Genomic DNA, 20,393 nt, shown 5'->3' with positions numbered 1-20,393 from the left:
AGGAATAGGGTTTGGGAATAAATGCAACAAATAAGGCTTGAGGTTAACACAGGTTTAGGATATCTTATACGTTTTGTTATATGAGATAATAGCAGTCAGTTAACATGACCTTTATGAATTATGAAGCCTTTATGTTTTTTCTTATTATACATGAATAAATAAATAAAAATCACAAAAAGTGACATTGGCTGATGAAGATTCTCATAGAACATATTCTATGAGAAATCAGGTAATTATTCTTGTGCTTCGCTGAGCATAGCGAAGCACAAGAATAATTACCTGATTTCTGCACGGCCATTGCAGACGGTGGAATGAACATGCATAGCCTTTAAACCGTGGACCTGCGCTCTGGTCTGCCGACTGGTTACTGGTTATCAGGGTCGTGTCGCCTGCATTAGATACGTGACCATTTTTTTCTCTTGCATTATTTTATTTCAAGTAGGATAGCAGCATACACAAGAATTAACTAATATTGATAAGGATCTAGATGTCAACTTGATACATGTTCGGTTCCCAAAACTATAATCTGTTACGAACAGAGTGGACTATGTTTTGTAGACTTTACCCTTTGCCAAAGTTGTAAAAAATGCGTTGTTTAGAAGGAGTGTGAAGGATAATTCACTTATTGTACACGCGCACCTCACAGAGTAGGTGTTCCCTAAATGTAAATATGCAAATATATGCTCGAACACGCCAATAGGATCTCGCTAGCTTGTGCTTGGCTCTACCCGCCTCCATGCTTGTTCTGCCCTCTATGACTAATTTGTTCCCGTTTGAAATGTTAGGCTGTGGTCTATCTTGGTTTAGTTATACAAATCTTTGTCCATACTCCCGGTTGCCATTGGGATGCATCTATCTTTAAACTATGCCACTTTGTTTACATACCCTACATTACTCATCTCATATGTATATACTGTACTCGATACCATCTACTGCATCTTGCCTATGCCGCTCTGTACCATCACTCATTCATATATCTTTATGTACATATTCTTTATCCCTTTACACTTGTGTGTATAAGGTAGTAGTTTTGGAATTGTTAGTTAGATTACTCGTTGGTTATTACTGCATTGTCGGAACTAGAAGCACAAGCATTTCGCTACACTCGCATTAACATCTGCTAACCATGTGTATGTGACAAATAAATTTGATTTGATATCTGCTCCCGGCCGGCACACTCATTAGGCAGGATTAGGTGCCTATGGCGGCAGATTGAGGAGGGAGGCATTTTCTGAGCTAAACTGACCAAGACGCACCTCCAACAACAACACATAAAACCTCACATAATTTTGCCCAAAAACAATGACAATTTCTCTCAACCAGTGGCATATGGGCTTTTTAGGTGAGCGCTAAATCTGCCCTTTTATAAGCAGTGCCCACTTTGTCAAAGGCGCAAAATATTTTGCTTGTCCATTCGCAGCGCGACTCTCCATGGTGCTGTTGGAGAGACGCATCTCTGTAGCGTTCCAATGTTCAGTCAAAAAAATATCTAACATGAATCATGTTGCAGATATAGGATATAGAAAAACTATGTGGCTTTTTCTGTAGCCTACAGGCTAGAGAAAAAAATGCATGAGGACACTATTTTACATCATGCAGCTTTCTCCGATCAAATAGCCTAATCTAAATGGCGCTCAATCAAAAAAAAATGTTGATTAGGTGACCATGATGGTTCGAGGGCCAGATTGGGAATTTAGCAAGGACAAGAGGGTTAACACCCCTACACTTACAATAAATGCAACCTTTCGGTTACAATTCCAACGCTCTAACCAATAGGCTCCCTGCCGCCCCAATGATTTCCACATCCACGGATATTGGTTTTTGGTCCGGTCCAGACCAAATCTTAACTTGATTTCAACGTCCACGGATATTTAAGGTTCTGAGTGTTTGGTTCAGATTTGGTGTTCTCCAGACCGCCTTGATTTCAACGTTCACGATTGGTTGATTTTGTCCCGTATTGACCAGCCTTGATTTGGCCCAAACATAGATGTCTATAAATGACTTATTTTCAACTTTCATTCAGAACTGAAAATTAACCTGATTTCAACTTCCGGAAAATATATATTTTTCAACATCCGGAAAAGATGCATTTTCAATGTCCTGGAAATATGTATTTTAAACATACAGAAAATATCTTTTCATCTTTCATTCAGAACCTAAATTGAACCCAACTTCTGGAAAATACGTCCTTTAGACGTCATTTTGCTTACTGGAACTATTCTAGTTTTGTAGGGGAACGTCATTTTCTGGTCTTGCCTAAAGGAGGCAGAATCAGTGTTACTATCAACTCATAGTGCAAAACAGTGTTGAGTGGCAGCAAATCTGTCCAATTAGCTGAGTCGCTTTCCATACACCCACTCCTTTCGAAACACTTACTCGCCCAAACTCCGGTCGCCATATCGAGTTGCAGCTACCCATTCTTGAGTTAGTGCCTACAAAAAGACGGCATTACTATTTCTCTCCATGGGCGTAGTCCTTCTTCCCAACACAATGGCCCTAAAACTACATCTCCCATGGCGCACAACTGTAGACCTGAAACTGTATTCCTCATAATCGATGATCTCAACTTAGTTTCCTCTCTAGTGGCATGAAGTAGGCTAGCTGGTGGAAGATAGGTACCGGGCTATGGAGCGAGCTGGAAATACTATCTGATAACGGTATCCGCTGAACTTTTTGTTCACATCAAAAAGTTGAGGACCCAACACAGCCATGCAGTTCAAATACAGAAGGCACTGATTTATTTTTATATGCTTTTCTGTTGTCCTTCAAGTGCTGGCCAAGATGTCTGTGGAGGAACAGGAATATCCAGAGGCGACTCTGGTTGCAGAGGCCGGGCCGCAGTGGTTTCGGGCGGAATTAGAACGCCTATCCCGGGAGTTGAGCGAGACGACTCATGAGAAGATCCAGGCGGCGGAATACGGGCTTGCGGTGCTCGAAGAGAAGCAACTGCTCAAACAGCGGTATGATGAGTTGGCGACTGAGTTCGAGACCGTTCGGCAGGAACTCGACCAGCTGAAGGAGGTAGAGTCAGGTCACAACATTCCACTACACATTTGTCAATTTTACTGTCAAAGCGCGTCCAGTTAATGGCTAAAATGTTTCTTAAAAAGAGTACTTAGTGTACGTTTGTCATTCGATTCAGGCTCGCTATGCTATGTTGCATTACTTTGTTGAAGGTTTTACATTCAATTCAGCTGTGATGTTATAAGGGACAGTTCGACATTTACTGGGGGGGTGCATAAGCTGGAGGGAGATGTTTTGAGTAGGGGGTGCTGTGTGTGGGGTAGAAAAAAAACATTATAATAAAGTATTTGCAGGCTAACAATAAAATACAATTCCAAATGTAATGAGTAGCCTAAGCATAGGACAATATTCAATAAGAGTAGTCCCTGCAGCTTAAAGTGAATTTAAATACATTTGCCAAATTATATAATTAAGCCTGTCTGTGCAAATACTTCACCAGAGAGCATGATTTAGCCACATGGGATCATTAGCTCCTTTTAAAGCTGTGATTGAAATCACAAACATGTAGGCCTCCATGCCTAGTTGGGAAGCCCTCAATTTGCGTTTTTTGAGATCTGGCTGTCGGGTGAAAAGCAATGCATCTAAAAATATGTGTGAAGATATTGTGTCTTCAGTATAATTTGAAATGTTAAGAGAAGAAGGGGAGGGGTGTGTGTGTGACAAAGAGAGGCCAGCATCCTGGAGTCGCCTCTTCAACGATGACATTGAGACTGGCGTTTTGCGGGTACTATTTAATGAAGCTGCCAGTTGATGACTTGTGAGGTGTCTGTTTCTCAAACTAAACACTCCTAATGTACTTGTCCTCTTGCTCAGTTGTGCACCGGGGCCTCTCGATCCTCTTTCTACTCTGGTTAGGGCCAGTTTGTGCTGTTCTGTGAAGGAAGTAGTACATAGTGTTGTACGAGATCTTCAGTTTTTTGGCAATTTTTCACATGGTATAGCCTTCATTTCTCAGAACAAGAATAAACTGACGAGTTTCAGAAGAAAGTTCTTTGTTTCTGGCAATTTTGAGCCTATAATCAAACCCACAAATGCTGATGCTCCAGATACTCAACTAGTCCAAAGAAGGCCAGTTTGATGGCTTCTTTAATCAGAACAACACTTTTCAGCTGTGCTAACAAACTTGCAAAATGGTTTTCTAATGATCAATTAGCCTTTTAACTTCTTGACGCTACCCATCCCTTTCGCGGGATCATTTTCGTCAACAACCGCTGAATAGCATAGCGCAACAGTCAAATAATATTACAAAAAAATATTCATATTCATGAAATCACAAGTGCAATATTGCAAAACACAGCTTAGCCTTCTGTTAATCCAGCTGTCATCTCAGATTTCGAAATGATGCTTTACAGCGAAAGCAATCCAAGCATTTGTGTAAGTTTATCGATAGCCTAGCATAGCATTATGTACACTTAGCATCAGGAAGCTTGGTCACGAAAATCAGAAATCAGCTGTCTGTCCAGAGCTCACTGAAGCAGGTTACTCTGAGGGCCCAGAATAGGCTAGTTGATACAATGTTGCAAGTTCGCAAGCAACTGCATAGGGCCAGACCTTCATATATATATAATCACTGGTGCTGAACCCAGTAAGACAGAAAGAAAGGGAGGCAGGCCTGCAGAGTATCTATAAAGAGATGAAGGAACCTGAATTTTAATCTGGACATATGTCTTCTTTATGTATTTTTACTTAGTTGACAATGGAAGTTGTAGGCCTACTGCTACATTTGCCTAGGCCATCTCTATTAGCCGCCAATGGCTCACGGTGAATCAATCTATCTAAATGGCAGAGGCTGGTGCTCTTGCATTAGTGGCATTTTAACTTTCAGATCTGTATAATTTGTGTTATTAACCACGTGACAATGATTTTGAGTAACGAAAATGTTATTATTAAAATGAAACCGTTTCACGAAAGTGTGCATATTAAAATCATAAATGTCATGCAGATCGGTAGAAATGGTAGGATACATTGTAAGCTTCCCCATACGTGAAACTCATACTTAACACACGCGCCTAAGAACAGACTATTGTTAAGAGCGCACATTTCTTTGTACTGCATAATTACAACGTGTTTGTGTGAGAGCGATAAGGAGAGGGGTGTTGTAACTAAGATTGTGCGTATTAAAACTGAGCAAAAATGGACAGCTGTGTGGAGAAAAGCGCTCAGCTCGATCCAGCACCAGCGGGTGGAAAGCACCACTAGCTGGGCAATCCCCAGCACTCTGTTGCTTGCCATGGGAAGGAGCAGGCCAGCAACCGAGGGGGCGAGAGAATGCCATGTTCCTTATTTGATATGGTTCCCTTTTCGCCATGTTTAGAATGGTAAACTAATAGAAAACAGAAGTGTAGAACTAATTGTGAGCACTGCTTCAGATCACTTGATATCCACTACAATTGGGAGAAAAGAGAGGGGGAGAGAGAGACCCGACTTAACTCAAAGTAAACTGTCTATTGCACAGCAGAGGGTGTGTCCAAAATCCCAAAACCTAATAGATAAGAGCATACCGCTTACAAAACAGAGCTGAGAGCTCTCCATGCAGAATGGGCCCCATATATAATTATCCCATGTTTTTTTTCTCTCTCCCCTACCCGAATCCCATTATCATTTATGTCAAGAATGCAACAGAAAACACACATTCTTACTGTGTCATCAAAAAAAAAGCGCCCCCTCCCCAAGTGCCATCGTGGTATCAGCTTGAGAGGGCTGTGAATATAAATGAAGATAATTATCTTGGGAGGTAATACCATTGGTATTTGATTGAGGGGTATTCTAGGTCGGGTGAACAAAACGACTTGAGTTTCTGTATGCTTTCACAATCACACAATGAGTAGTTAGTCATGAAACATACATCCCCACCTTTGTTCTTCTCAGAGAGTTCTTTATTCTTGTCTGCACGATGTACTGAGAATCCAGATGGCTGTATGGACAGGGACAGTATATCCCGAGAGAGCCATGTTTCCGTGAAACAGACTGTTACAATCCCTGATATCTCTCGGGAAGGAGATCCTCGTCCTGAGCTCGTCTACGTTATTATCCATGGACTGTACATTAGCGAGTAACATACTTGGATGCGGCGGATGGTGTGCACGCCTCGAGTCGGACTAGAAGTCCAGTCTGAATACCTCTTCTACGCCGGCAGTGTTTTGGAGTAGCCTCTGGAATAAGTTCAATTGCCCTAGGGGGAATGAACAAAGGATCCAATTTAGGAAAGTTCTATTCCTGGTCATAATGCTGGTGAGTTACCGCCGCTCTGATATCCAAAAGTTCTTTCCGGCTGTAACACAAAAAATGTAGTAATACAAAATAACAATAACAAGGCTACAGTGGGGAGAACAAGTATTTGATACACTGCCGATTTTGCAGGTTTTCCTACTTACAAAGCATGTAGAGGTCTAATTTTTATCATAGTTACACTTCAACTGTGAGAGACGGAATCTAAAACAAAAATCCAGAAAATCACATTGTATGATTTTTAAGTAATTAATTTGCATTTTATTGCTATAGTAGTGGGTGAACCGGGTGTACAGGAGGGGACTAAGCACACACTCCTGAGGGGCCCCTGTGTTGAGGGTCAGCGTGGCGGATGTGTTGGGGCCTACCCTCAACACCTGGGGACGGCCCATCAGGAAGTCCAGAATCCAGTTGCAGACCAGGCTTTCAAAGCATTTCATGGCTACAGGTGTGAGTGCTACGGGGCGGTAGGCATTTAGGCAGGTTACCTTGGCGTTCTTTGGCAGAGGGACTATGATGGTCTGCTTGAAACGTGTAGGTGTTACAGACTGGGTCAGGGAGAGGTTGAACATGTCAGTGAAGACCCTTGCCAGCTGTTCAACGCATGCGCTGAATACACATCCTGGTAATCCGTCTGGCCCTGAGACCTTGTGAATGTTGACCTGTTTAAAGGTCTTACTCACATCAGCTACGGAGAGCGTGATCACACAGTCGTTTGAACAGCCTGTGCTCTCATGCATGGTTCAGTGTTGGTTGCCTCGAAGCAAGTATTGAAGGTATTTAGCTCATCTGGTAGGCTCGCGTCACTGGGCAGCTCATGGCTGGGTTTCCCTTTGTAATCCGGGATAGTTTGCAAGCCCTGCCACATCCAACGAGCATCAGAGCCGGTGCAGTAGGATTCAATCTTAGTCCTGTATTGACACTTTGCCTGTTTGATGGTGGTTAGCTTCTTCCAAAATCAAGCTTCTCTTAGTAACAGCAGATAATCCCTTCCTGGATCAACAGCCTTGCTGTCTAATATTTGTTATGTGCGTGGAGCAAACTGTGAGTAGTATTCTTGAGTTACTTGTATAGTTTAGGTCAGAAACTGTATAAAATGTTCGCAATGCACTTGTTCGCATTTCATTATCATTCTCTGAGATTTTACATCGACTTGTTAGCAACAAATTTTCCACCGACAGGTTTATGTGCAAATGCACCACACAACCAATAAACAAAGCATTGGGCATACTAATATCATGGTTTGCGTTTTCACCACCACAATCATTTCTCTACACTCGCATTAACATCTGCTAACCATGTGTATGTGACAAATAAAATTTGATTTGATTTGAATAAATAGACTATAGCCGTATTTGCACGGGACTAGTATTACTAGAGAATGTTGGAATGTTGGTTATGTAATTATTACGACAGAATGTCCATTATTCCAGAGGACTATTCGGACGGGATTAGTTTTTTTCCAAACTGTCCCCTGTAAATTAATATTTTCTATAAATGAACCATTATGATGGAAGCCTGGAGGTTTTTATTCTAGAAGTGATATTTCAATATGTCCAGGCGATTACAGGCTACACTGAGCACCCAAGTTTCTAAACCATATCAAACTTGTCATTTCCAAAAGTTTAGCCCAGTTGGAATGCTGCTTTGTGACCTATTAACAGCAAGGGTTGCATTAAATAGGCACAACATTTTCTTTATTATTTACAGATTTGGCGATGTTCAATTCATTGGCACAAAACTTAAACAAAAGCATTCACTGTGAAAGTTGATACATGTAGGCTCTTCATATATATACACTACCATTCAAAAGTTTGGTGTCACTTAGAATTTCCTTGTTTAAAAAAAAATAGAGAAGCACATTTTGGTCCATTAAAATAACATCAAATTGATTAGAAATTCAGACTAGAGGTCGACGATTATGATTTTTCAACACCGATACAGATTATTGGAGGACCAAAAGAGCCGATACCAATTAATCGGACAATTTTAATAAAATTTAATAAAATAAATATATATATATATATATATATAAAATTTGTAATAATGACAATACTGAATTAACACTTATTTTAACTTAATATAATACATCAATAAAATCAATTTAGCCTCAAATAAATAATGAAACATGTTCAATTTGGTTTAAATAATGCAAAAACAAAGTGTTGGAGAAAGTAAAAGTGCAATATTTGCCATGTAAGAAAGCTAACGTTTAAGTTCCTTGCCCAGAACATGAGAACATATGAAAGCTGGTGGTTCCTTTTAACCTGAGTCTTCAATATTCCCAGGTAAGAAGTTTTAGGTTGTAGTTATTATAGGAATTATAGGAATATTTCTCTCTATACCATTTGTATTTCATATACCTTTGACTATTGGATGTTCTTATAGGCACTTTAGTATTGCCAGTGTAACAGTATAGCTTCCGTCCCTCTCCTCGCTCCTCCCTGGGCTCGAACCTGGAACACAACGACAACAGCCACCCTCGAAGCAGTGTTACCCATGCAGAGCAAGGGAAACAACCACTCCAAGGCTCAGAGCAAGCGAGTGACGTTTGAAACGTTATTAGCGCGCGCTAACTAGCCAGCCATTTCACTCCGGTTACACCAGCCTCATCTCGGGAGTTGATATGCTTGAAGTCATAAACAGCGCAATGCTTGACCCACAACGAAGAGCTGCTGGCAAAACGCATGAAAGTGCTGTTTGAATGAATGTTTACGCGCCTGCTTCTGCCTACCACCGCTCAGTCAGATACTTAGATACTTGTATGCTCAGTCAGTTTATACGCAACGCATGACACGCTAGATAATATCTAGTAATATCATTAGCCATGTGTAATTAACTAGTGCTTATGATTGATTGTTTTTTATAAGGTAAGTTTAACGCTAGCTAGCAACTTAGCTTGGCTTACTGCATTCGCGTAACAGGCTGAATTGTTACGCGAATAGAGTAAGCATTCGCGTAGCATTTGCACTCCTTGTGGAGTGCAACAAGAGGCAGGTCGCTATTGCGTTGGACTAGTTAACTGTAAGGTTGCAAGATTGGAACCCCCGAGCTGACAAGGTGAAAATCTGTCGTTCTGCCCCTGAACGAGGCAGTTAACCCACCGTTCCTAGGCAGTCATTGAGAATAAGAAGGTGTTCTTAACTGACTTGCCTAGATAAATAAAGATTAAATAAAGGTGTCCAATAATACAGATTTCCAATTGTTATGAAAACTTGAAATCGGCCCTAATTAATCGGCCATTCCGATTAATCGGTTGACCTCTAATTCAGACGCCTCAAAAGTCCTCAACTGGCAGCTTCATGAAATACTACCCGCAAAACACCAGTCTCAACGTCAACAGTGAAGAGGCGACTTCGGGATGCTGACCTTCTAGGCAGAGTTGCAATGAAAAAGCCATTTCTCAGACTGGCCAATAAAAATAAAAGATTAAGCTGGGCAAAAGAACACAGGCACTGGACAGAGGAACTCTGTGGTTTTAGAGGATGCAACAGGTCAGCACCTTAGTAGTAAATGTCAGTTGGCTTTTCAATTGGGGAGCGTTTTGAGCTGTGTGTCTCGTGTCTTCACTGTCCTTTCATGAGCAATGATGCACCTGGGCTCCACTACCTATCAGCTATTCCAATTTGTTCTTGTGGATTCATATAAAACAAAATGTATGTAGATTGAATGCTATAATGTGTGGTATGATTTCTAGTTAGCCTATTGAAGATCTTGACAAATGATACACCTCCCAATGTTGTCACTATGAATAGTACATTTAGGGCAGGATAGGCTGTTAGACTGGTAGACTATACAAACCTGTAAAAGTTAGCACATGGAAAAGTGTAGTGCATTAGGGAAGTACCAAAACACCTTTATATAGGGGTGGTGCACTCAAACAGATGAGGAAATGTGGCTAGGATGTAAGAAATTATATAGTAAAACCAGCAAAAGAGCGAATGTAAAACAGGGAAAAAACACACTACCCTCCCGTGTGCCCAATAAAAAAAACACACAACCCTCCCGAAAGCAAAATAAAAAGCAAATTAAATCGAGTTGGGGAGGAAACTGACACCTTTGCAGCCTGAATGGAGGATGTTTTATGTACCAGCCGGTCCATGGGTGACACGAGTATATTACCAGCTGGGCTGACGGTGTCGACACCTAGGGGTAATACGACATCAGGATGAGCTCTCTAGGGGTCTCGGTGCTAGAAGTTTGTTAGCCTACTTTAATAACATCAAAGTTGGCCTACTATGATAAAAGACGAGGAAAACATTCAAAAAGACAGAACACTAACTTCAGGCAAGAGTGTAGATGTTTTCAGATGTTTACAAACGCATACGTGTGTCTGTGTTAGTATTATTTGGGAAAATGTGGGTGATATTTGAATATCCTTGTTAAAGTTATTATCTCTGCATGACATCTATCAGCAATAACCTACACCAGTCCCAACTTGCTCTTTGTTTGACAGTGGAAATTGTTGTGGTGGAGGCCAGTACTATATTTAAAGCCAGTCAGCCCCATGCTGGCTTTGCCTCTGCCAGAGAAAGGTTTCCCTGCCTCAGGCTTCTCCAATGGGAGAACAGCAGTCGAGTTGCTTGGCTGGTCTTGATCAGATTTGCCCAAATGCTTTAGTCTTCTCTCTGAGAGACTAGGGCCTCTATCTTGTGAATCCTGTTGCAGTTTATCCCTGCGTCTTAGGGGCTAGTACCCACTGTTGAACAGGGCTGGAGTCCAGAGGCCAAACTAGGTCCAGCCCAAGTATTTATGACATTTAAGGGGATTTTAGTCACCCTGAAGCATGTGTGTCCCTCTCCCAACAAAATGGCTTGCAGTAAACTGAAATCAGCTGTTAGGCTATGTGTTAGAGCTAAGCAACAACATTCTCACAGAATTCCGACTACGGTGCTCTAGCAGAATGACAGCATTTATAGCCACACAAGCACAACTGGTTATCATGGCAACTTCACTAGCATTGTTTATGTTTACCTGATTATTTCTATCAAGAGTAGCTAATTTGTGACCCGATTCATAAAACTAGGGGTATGTCGCAACTTCACAGGAGAGCCGTTTGTACGTATTTATTTTATTTTTTAAATCAAAATGCGGTTTTTGAACATGGTTCTTTTAAAAAATGTATTGTGTAGTGGAGCTGTATTGTGTAGTGGATCAAGTTTTGAAATCAGTGGAATTAGAGTATGATAGCTAAAGAGTTTGAGAAAACACCTGTCTCTGGATTACATCTTCAAACTAAGGGCAACCGTGGTATGGCGTTCCTGACAGGCATGATGATGTATACAGGTAAGATAGTCAAGCGATAGCTCGCTACAATTTCAGATATTACACGTTTCTAATTTTGACAAAGTGGTTTCATTTCAAGCTAATGTGTACTGTTAGCTAGCTATCTAATGTTAGCTGGCTGGCACCCTAGCTGACGTTATTATTAGTTTCCCAGGGCCATTTGCTTTTCTAGTTAAAGCCTAATCAATTTAATCAAATTTATTTAGAAAGCCCTTTTCACATCAGCCGACGTCACAAAGTGCTGTACAGAAACCCCGCCTAAAACCCCAAACAGCAAGCAATGCAGATGTAGTAGCGCGGTGGCAAAGAAAAATTCCCTAGGAAGGCCAGAACCTAGGAAGAAATCTAGAGAGGAACCAGGCTCTAAGGGGTGGCCAGTCCTCTTCTGGCTGTGCCGGGTAGATATTGAACGTTTATAACGGAACATGGCCAAGATGTTCAGTTTAAAACGTTCATAGATGACCAGCAGGGTCAGATAATAATAATAATTAGAGGTCGACCGATTTATGATTTTTCAACGCCGATAACGATTAATTGGACAATGTTTATATATATATTCGTAATAATGACAATTACAACAATACTGAATGAACAATGAACACTTTTATATTAACTTAATATAATACATAAAATCTATTTAGTCTCAAATAAATAATGAAACATGCTCAATTTGGTTTAAATAATGCAAAAACACTGTGTTGGAGAAGAAAGTAAACGTGCAATATGTGCCATGTAAGAAAGCTAACGTTTAAGTTCCTTGCTCAGAACATATGAAAGCTGGTGGTTCAATATTCCCAGTTAAGAAATTGTAGTTAGTATAGGAATTATGACGCGTTGGCAATTTCTCTCTATCCCATTTGGATTTCATATAACTGACTATTGAATGTTCTAATAGGCACTTTAGTATTGCCAGCCTAATCTCAGGAGTTGATAGGCTTGAAGTCATAAACAGCGCTGTGAAGCAAGCATTGCTCAGAGCTGCTCGAAAATGCAGTAAAGTTTGAATGAATGCTTACGTGCCTGCTGCCGCCTACCACCGCTCAGACTGCTCTATCAAATCGTAGACTTAATTATAATATAATAAACACAGAAATTCGAGCCATTAATATGGTCAAAAATGGAAGCTCTCATTTCGAAAACAAAATGTATATTCTTTCAGTGTAATACGGAACCGTTCCGTATTTTATCGCCCGGGCCGCAACCCTAACTCTAAATATTACTGTTGCATTGCACAACCTTCAATGTTATGTCATAATTATGTGAAATCCTGGCAATTTAGTTCGCAAAGAGCCAGGCGGCCCAAAATGTTGATTATACCCTGACTCTGCTTGCAATGAACGCAAGAGATGTGAAACAATTTCCCTAATTAATATTGCCCACTAACATGAATTACTTTTAACTAAATATGCAGGTTTAAAAAATATTCTTCTGTTTATTGATTTTAAGATTGGCATCGATGTTTGTGGTTAGGTACATTCGTGCAACGATTGTGCTTTTTTTTTTGCAAATGCGATTTTGTTAAATCATCCCCCCTTTGGCGAAGTAGGCTGTGATTCGATTAAAAATGTACATGCACCGCATTGATTATATGCAATGCAGGACAAGCTAGTTAACCTAGTAATACCATCAACCATGTGTAGGTAACTAGTAATCATGTGAAGATTGATTGTTTTTTATAAGAAGTTTAATGCTAGCTAGCAACCTTGGCTCTTTGCTGCACTCGCGTAACAGGTGGTAAGCCTGTCACGCAGTTTCCTCATGGAATGCAATGTAATCTGCCATAATCGGCCGATTACCGATGGTTATGAAAACTTGAAATCGGCCATAATTAATCGGCCATTCCGATTAATCGGTCGACTTCTAATAATAATCACAGTGGTTTTAGAGGGTGCAACAGGGCAGCACCTCAGTAGTAAATGTCAGTTGGCCTTTCATAGCTAATCATTCAGAGTTAGAGACCGCAGGTGCGGTAGAGAGAGAGTCCAAAACAGCAGGTCCAGGACAAGGTAGCACGTCCAGTGAACAGGTCAGGGTTCCATAGCTGCAGGCAGAACAGTTGAAACTGGAGCAACAGTATGACCAGGTGGACTGTGGACAGCAAGGATTCATCAGGCCAGGTAGTACTGAGGCATGGTTCCAGGGCTCAGGTCCTCCGAGAGAAGAGAGAGAAAGATTGATTGAGAGAGAGAAATTGATTGATTGAGAGAGAGAGAGATAATTAGAGGGAGCATACTTAAATGCACACATGACACCGGATAAGACATGAGAAATACTCCAGATATAACAGGCTGACCCCGACACATAAACTATTGCAGCATAAATACTGGAGGCAGGAGGAGAGAGACACTGGCCCTGTCCGACGATACCCCCGGACGGGGCCAAACAGGCAGGATATAACCCCACCCACTTTGCCAAAGCACAGCCCCCACACCACTACAGGGATATCTTCAACCACCATCCTACTACCCTGAGACAAGGCCAATTATAGCCCACGAAGATCTCCTCCACGGCACGAACCTGACGGGGGCGCCAACCCAGACGGGAAGATCACTTCAGTGACTCAACCCACTCAAGTGATGCACCCCTCCTGTTAGCTAGCTGACATTGAACCTGGTTGGTATGCTCCGAGCACTGTGGCATTGTTCATTGTTGTTTAACTAGCTAACGTTAGCTGGCTGGCTCGTTAGCTAACGTTACGTGACGTGTGTACAACGCCCGTTGAATATGGCCAGAGTCAGTAAATGTCTGCAAAAAAGCGTCATGAAATTGTTGTCAGCAGAGCTGGTTAGGCTGTTTTCATGTTATCCAGAGTTAAATAAATCATCGGCCAGAGCGTCAGGTGTGCGCTCCAAGAGCGAAACGAGATGGGTGGGGCTAAATCTTGAACGATGCTGAATGGGTGTAGACAAAGAGGAGCTCTTCATGAGACACCAAAACGTTAAAAAGTGAGTTTACAAGTTGATCAACTTTCAAAGCAGCATAACTTTCCCATTGTTCCTCAAATGCAGTGTATGATATCCCATTTTGTAGCTCTGAGTCTCTACTTTTATCTAGTGTAAAAAAAAAAAAAAATCATAGACCGAATCCAGGTGGTGAGTCACATTTGTGTTGTCATTAATCTGAAGCATATTGATGCTAAATCCACTCCAATGTATCTAATATCTGAATACATTGTAGACAGCCTCAATATTGAACTTTGTGTGAGAGACAGAGTGAAATAAAAGAGCATGAGTTCCCAGGCCATTCATCAAGCATGTCTGTCCCTTGTATTGTATGTGTACCTCAATATTCTCTCTCTCGCTCGCTGACACACACAGCCTATGTTCTTACTCACAGACACTTGACAGGGCTTGACACTTGTCCTCTTGTCAAACAAGGAGAATTTAGATTTAAGTTGTCCGAATGGACAAGTTTAAAAAAAAATCCCAATATCAAACAATTGCTTCGATCAGATTTGGATCAGAGGTGCTAACATTGGAAACATATTCAAATCTATTTTTCATAAGCCCATACATAAATAAAAAAGCCTACATGTCAAAGTGTAGGTGATATGCATATTGGCTACAGCCTCATGTCCAAACCGATGCTGACATGAGGCGCAAGAAAATGTTGCCAAACATTATAGGCTAAATGCCAGTGATGTTTGACAAATATAATGAAGGGTAATTCACTTTTTAACGTCTAAAGGCTTGATTCTGTCGACATACTCTAGGCACGGTTCGTTCAGCTCAAATGGTCATGAGAGTGAAGGACAGTGCCTGTTGCGCACCCCACATCACCCACCTTGAATCTGAGCGAAGGGGGTCAGCATTATGATACAATTTAACCATAAACAGGATATTTTATATCATTTTATGATACTTCTTGTTTCAGTATGCCATTGAAACCAGCATTTTTCCTCATGTTCTATTGGTTTTCAAATCAACTTTATTTTATTGTCCAGCAGCCAAAGGCATAATCCTAGTCATATTAGTAATCCATACTAGTTGATGCATTTTTAGATCTCCCCTCTTTCTTATTTTCGAATGGATATTTCTTTCTCTGCCACATTTACATTTAACATTACATTTAAGTCATTTAGCAGACGCTCTTATTCAGAGCGACTTACAAATAGGTGCGTTCACCTTAAGACATCCAGTGGAACAGCCACTTTACAATAGTGCATCTAAATCTTTTAAGGGGGGGGGGTGAGAAGGATTACTTTATCCTATCCTAGGTATTCCTGAAAGAGGTGGGGTTTCAGGTGTCTCCGGAAGGTGGTGATTGACTCCGCTGTCCTGGCGTCGTGAGGGAGTTTGTTCCACCATTGGGGGGCCAGAGCAGCGAACAGTTTTGACTGGGCTGCGCGGGAACTGTACTTCCTCAGTGGTAGGGAGGCGAGCAGGCCAGAGGTGGATGAACGCAGTGCCCTTGTTTGGGTGTAGGGCCTGATCAGAGCCTGGAGGTACTGAGGTGCCGTTCCCCTCACAGCTCCGTAGGCAAGCACCATGGTCTTGTAGCGGATGCGAGCTTCAACTGGAAGCCAGTGGAGAGAGCGGAGGAGCGGGGTGACGTGAGAGAACTTGGGAAGGTTGAACACCAGACGGGCTGCGGCGTTCTGGATGAGTTGTAGGGGTTTAATGGCACAGGCAGGGAGCCCAGCCAACAGCGAGTTGCAGTAATCCAGACGGGAGATGACAAGTGCCTGGATTAGGACCTGCGCTGCTTCCTGTGTGAGGCAGGGTCGTACTCTGCGGATGTTGTAGAGCATGAACCTACAAGAACGGGCCACCGCCTTGATGTTAGTTGAGAACGACAGGGTGTTGTCCAGGATCACGCCAAGGTTCTTAGCGCTCTGGGAGGAGGACACAATGGAGTTGTCAACCGTGATGGCGAGATCATGGAACGGGCAGTCCTTCCCCGGGAGGAAGAGCAGCTCCGTCTTGCCGAGGTTCAGCTTGAGGTGGTGATCCGTCATCCACACTGATATGTCTGCCAGACATGCAGAGATGCGATTCGCCACCTGGTCATCAGAAGGGGGAAAGGAGAAGATTAATTGTGTGTCGTCTGCATAGCAATGATAGGAGAGACCATGTGAGGTTATGACAGAGCCAAGTGACTTGGTGTATAGCGAGAATAGGAGAGGGCCTAGAACAGAGCCCTGGGGGACGCCAGTGGTGAGAGCTCGTGGTGAGGAGACAGATTCTCGCCACGCCACCTGGTAGGAGCGACCTGTCAGGTAGGACGCAATCAAGCGTGGGCCGCGCCGGAGATGCCCAACTCGGAGAGGGTGGAGAGGAGGATCTGATGGTTCACAGTATCGAAGGCAGCCGATAGGTCTAGAAGGATGAGAGCAGAGGAGAGAGAGTTAGCTTTAGCAGTGCGGAGGGCCTCCGTGATACAGAGAAGAGCAGTCTCAGTTGAATGACTAGTCTTGAAACCTGACTGATTTGGATCAAGAAGGTCATTCTGAGAGAGATAGCGGGAGAGCTGGCCAAGGACGGCACGTTCAAGAGTTTTGGAGAGAAAAGAAAGAAGGGATACATACTGGTCTGTAGTTGTTGACATCGGAGGGATCGAGTGTAGGTTTTTTCAGAAGGGGTGCAACTCTCGCTCTCTTGAAGACAGAAGGGACGTAGCCAGCGGTCAGGGATGAGTTGATGAGCGAGGTGAGGTAAGGGAGAAGGTCTCCGGAAATGGTCTGGAGAAGAGAGGAGGGAATAGGGTCAAGCGGGCAGGTTGTTGGGCGGCCACATGAAACCGCTTACATACAGTGCACTTTTGAGAAGTATTTTCCCGCTAATTGTATTTTGGAACATTTGCCCGTAGCCTAAAACGTGTGCATTGTTGAGCGTATAATATGAGGAAATAAAACTTTGTCAACATTTTTAAGCTAAACGATCTGATCTGTTGCGTAAGCGTCATTGCTTTTTTTAAGAACATTTTATTAGGTGCAGTGTTTGTATGAATTTTGGATGTCTTCCCAGAGCTGTCCCAGAGTCTGTAGACATATATTTTTTATCATCTCAGGGATGAAGGGACGACCTTAACTTCGAGTCCTGGAGGGAATCAATTTATAAAGACATTTGGTCGTAATTGTAATGTTACCCTGTTAAGTGAAATATGTTTTAGGCTACGAAGGGTGGCCAACCATTCTCCAGGAGAGCCTTAAAGGCCAGTGTTACATTTTGAGACAGGCTTGAATATGCAAAGTTGCCAATAGGCAGGGTGTAGCCTATATTTTTGTCTGATTCTCTATGCTAAAAAATATAGTAATGCATTTTATTTTGTAAAGTGGATCCTTGCGTCATACAATGATGTAAAGATTGTGAGAGAACATTTTTGGGGGACAAGTGACTTGAGCTTTTGGACCCCAAAAAGATCTGTCCTACTTGTCCAAAGGACAAGTGCCTAAAAAAATTGTCAAGCCCTGCTTAATTGTTTGGGTAAGCCATTCAACTGTACTCTAATATTTTCTAAATAGCCCTAAATAAAGGTCTAAATCTAAATCTCCCGCTGAGTTCAAGAGGATCTATCCTTTCATGGCCTGGACCTGGGAATATGCCAAGAGCAGAGAGGGGGGGGGGGGACTAAGACTTCTGGGACTTGTAGTGTCATTGAGAAAGGATCTATTTTTCTTCTCAGTAGCTCACCAGGACCAGCCTCAGAGGGTATGGGGCCACCATTAAACTCATCTCTCTGCTAATTGAACTAGCCTACATCAGAATGAAAAACAGACTTCTTTATTCAGATACTTTCACTATGTACTGCGATTTGGTGTGAAAACAAAGAAAAAACTAAGTTGAATGCATTCAGTTGTACAACTGACTAGTTGTTTCTCTTGAGTTTGAGAAAGGAGAGAAGAGAGAAGCAGCAGATGGCATGCGTAGAACCAAGCTAGTAGGCTCACCTCACTCCTGTAAACGCACTTCTTTATACAACCGAAACAGTTCAGAGCAGTTCATATTACGATGACGTTTTGGTTCGTTTTTTTGGGCTGTTTGGACACACATTATTCTCGAGGCAAGCTGAAGTTACTAGCCGAAGTCTACACCCCCTCGTCGGCGAATGGTCAACCGTAGGGATTCTTCAACGACTCGTCCTCACGCACAGTTTTTCACTTGAGAAATACTGCATCAAACGTCCTAGTCAGATGCAAAATTGCGTGACTAAGATCTCCTCAGCAAAAATGCCAAAATGAATTATAGATTTCTTGAGTTATCACACAGTAGAGAAATTCTGACTACTTTGAGGAAGTTTATACTGGCTACGGCGTCTCAAAATGGACAAAAGTACTATTGCCGCTTTTTTCTTGTTTTTCATGTTAAGGTTGGCGCCGAACTGAAGCATGCTGACGCCTTTACACACATTCCCACACTAGCACCCTCTCCATCCTTGAATTCCCAGGTCAGCAAAACCATAGCTTAGTTAACACATCTTTATATGCTGACCTTTACGTGAACTGCTTACAGTAAGTCTGTGTCGGATTGTCTGTTCCTGTGAAACATGGATGCACATACACTCACACTGAGTGTACGTTAGGTACGTGGACATGGGTTTAGACACAGGTGGAGGTAGTTAAGACTAAGCTCCTCATGTCTCAGACAGACGTGTCTCCGGCCTCCCTTCGACTCTACTGCTCAACACACTTCAGGAACTTGTAGGGGGAAAAAGGAGGAAGCTGATGCTGCTAAGGTACACAGTAGTAGGTTTTGGTAGACAGAAGGTGCTAAGGTGCACAATAGTAGGTTTTGGTAGACAGAAGCTGCTCTTTGGTAAACGGGTAAATTGGTCATCAAAAAGAAAGGAGGATCAAGGCACTCTTCATATAATCAATTAAAATGAAGAGTGCCTTGGGCTTCCTTTTTTATGACCTTTTTTTAATGACACTTCAGGAACTATAGGGCTCCCGAGTGGCACAGCAGTCTAAGGCACTGCTTCTCAGTGCTAGAGGCGTCACTACGGAACCTGGTTCGATTCCAGGCTGTATCACAAACTGCCGTGATTGGGAGTCCCATAGGGCGGCGCACAATTGACCCAGCGTCGTTAGGATTTGGCCGGGGCAGGCTGTCTTTGTAAATAAGAATTTGTTCTTAACTGACTTGCCTAGTTAAATACAGGTTAAATTAAAAAAATAGAATAAACAAACTATTGGACAGTGCAACAACAGGCCTAGGTTTGCAATATTCCAGGAACACAGCGTTGTACAAGATATTCAGTTTCTTGGCAATTTCTCGCATGGAATAGCCTTCATTTCTCAGAACAAGAATATACTGACGAGTTTCAGAAGAAAGTCTTTGTTTCTGGCCATTTTGAGCCTGTAATCGAACCCACAAATTCGAATGCTCCAGATACTCAACTAGTCTAAAGAAGGCCAGTTATATTGGTTCTTTTAATCATCACAACAGTTTTCAGCTGTGCTAACAATTGCAAAAGGGTTCTCTAATGATCAATTAGCATTTTAAAATTATAAACTTGGATTAGCTAACACAATGTGCTAATCACAGGAGTGATGGTTGCTGATAATGGGCCTCTGTACGCCTATGTAGATATTCCATAAAAAAATCAGCTGTTTTCAGCCACAATATTCATTTACAACGTTAGCAATGTCTACACTGTATTTCGGATCAATTTGATGTTATTTTAATGGACAAAAAAGTGCTTTTCTTTCAAAAACAAGGATATTTCTTAGTGACCCCAAACTTTTGAACGGTAGTGTATATAGATACATACATGCATACTGAATGCACCTACAGTAGAAACGACAACACGATATACAGAAAATAAGGAACTTACTTTGATAGTAACACACACATGTCCAAAGATATTATTTGTAAGGAAAACAACAAGGAAGGCCATGCGAGCGCCAGCCAGAA

The 20,393-nt window shown here is 42.1% G+C and overlaps 1 protein-coding gene across 5 annotated transcripts in view; it reads left to right on the top strand.

Moving 5' to 3' along the window:
- Positions 1-2,214: 2,214 nt before the first annotated feature.
- The window catches only part of LOC115142710 (protein bicaudal D homolog 2-like), a 45,615-nt gene continuing 27,436 nt past the window's right edge, over positions 2,215-20,393 (top strand). For 2 of the 5 annotated variants that reach the window (XR_010458785.1, XR_010458786.1), the window contains exon 1: positions 2,215-3,021. Coding sequence is in view for 3 of the 5 variants with exons in the window: in XM_065001683.1 (XP_064857755.1) it covers positions 2,782-3,021 (240 nt within the window). In the remaining 2 variants the exon portion in view is untranslated. The remainder of the gene's footprint in view (positions 3,022-20,393) is intronic. The other 3 variants (XM_065001683.1, XM_065001684.1, XM_029682370.2) reach the window with 3 other exon arrangements.

The sequence above is a fragment of the Oncorhynchus nerka genome, linkage group LG15, assembly GCF_034236695.1.
Source record: "Oncorhynchus nerka isolate Pitt River linkage group LG15, Oner_Uvic_2.0, whole genome shotgun sequence".
Classification (NCBI taxonomy): Eukaryota; Metazoa; Chordata; class Actinopteri; order Salmoniformes; family Salmonidae; genus Oncorhynchus; species Oncorhynchus nerka.
The sequence above is the reverse complement of the archived record's forward strand: the minus strand, read 5'-3'. Positions and strand labels throughout refer to the sequence as shown.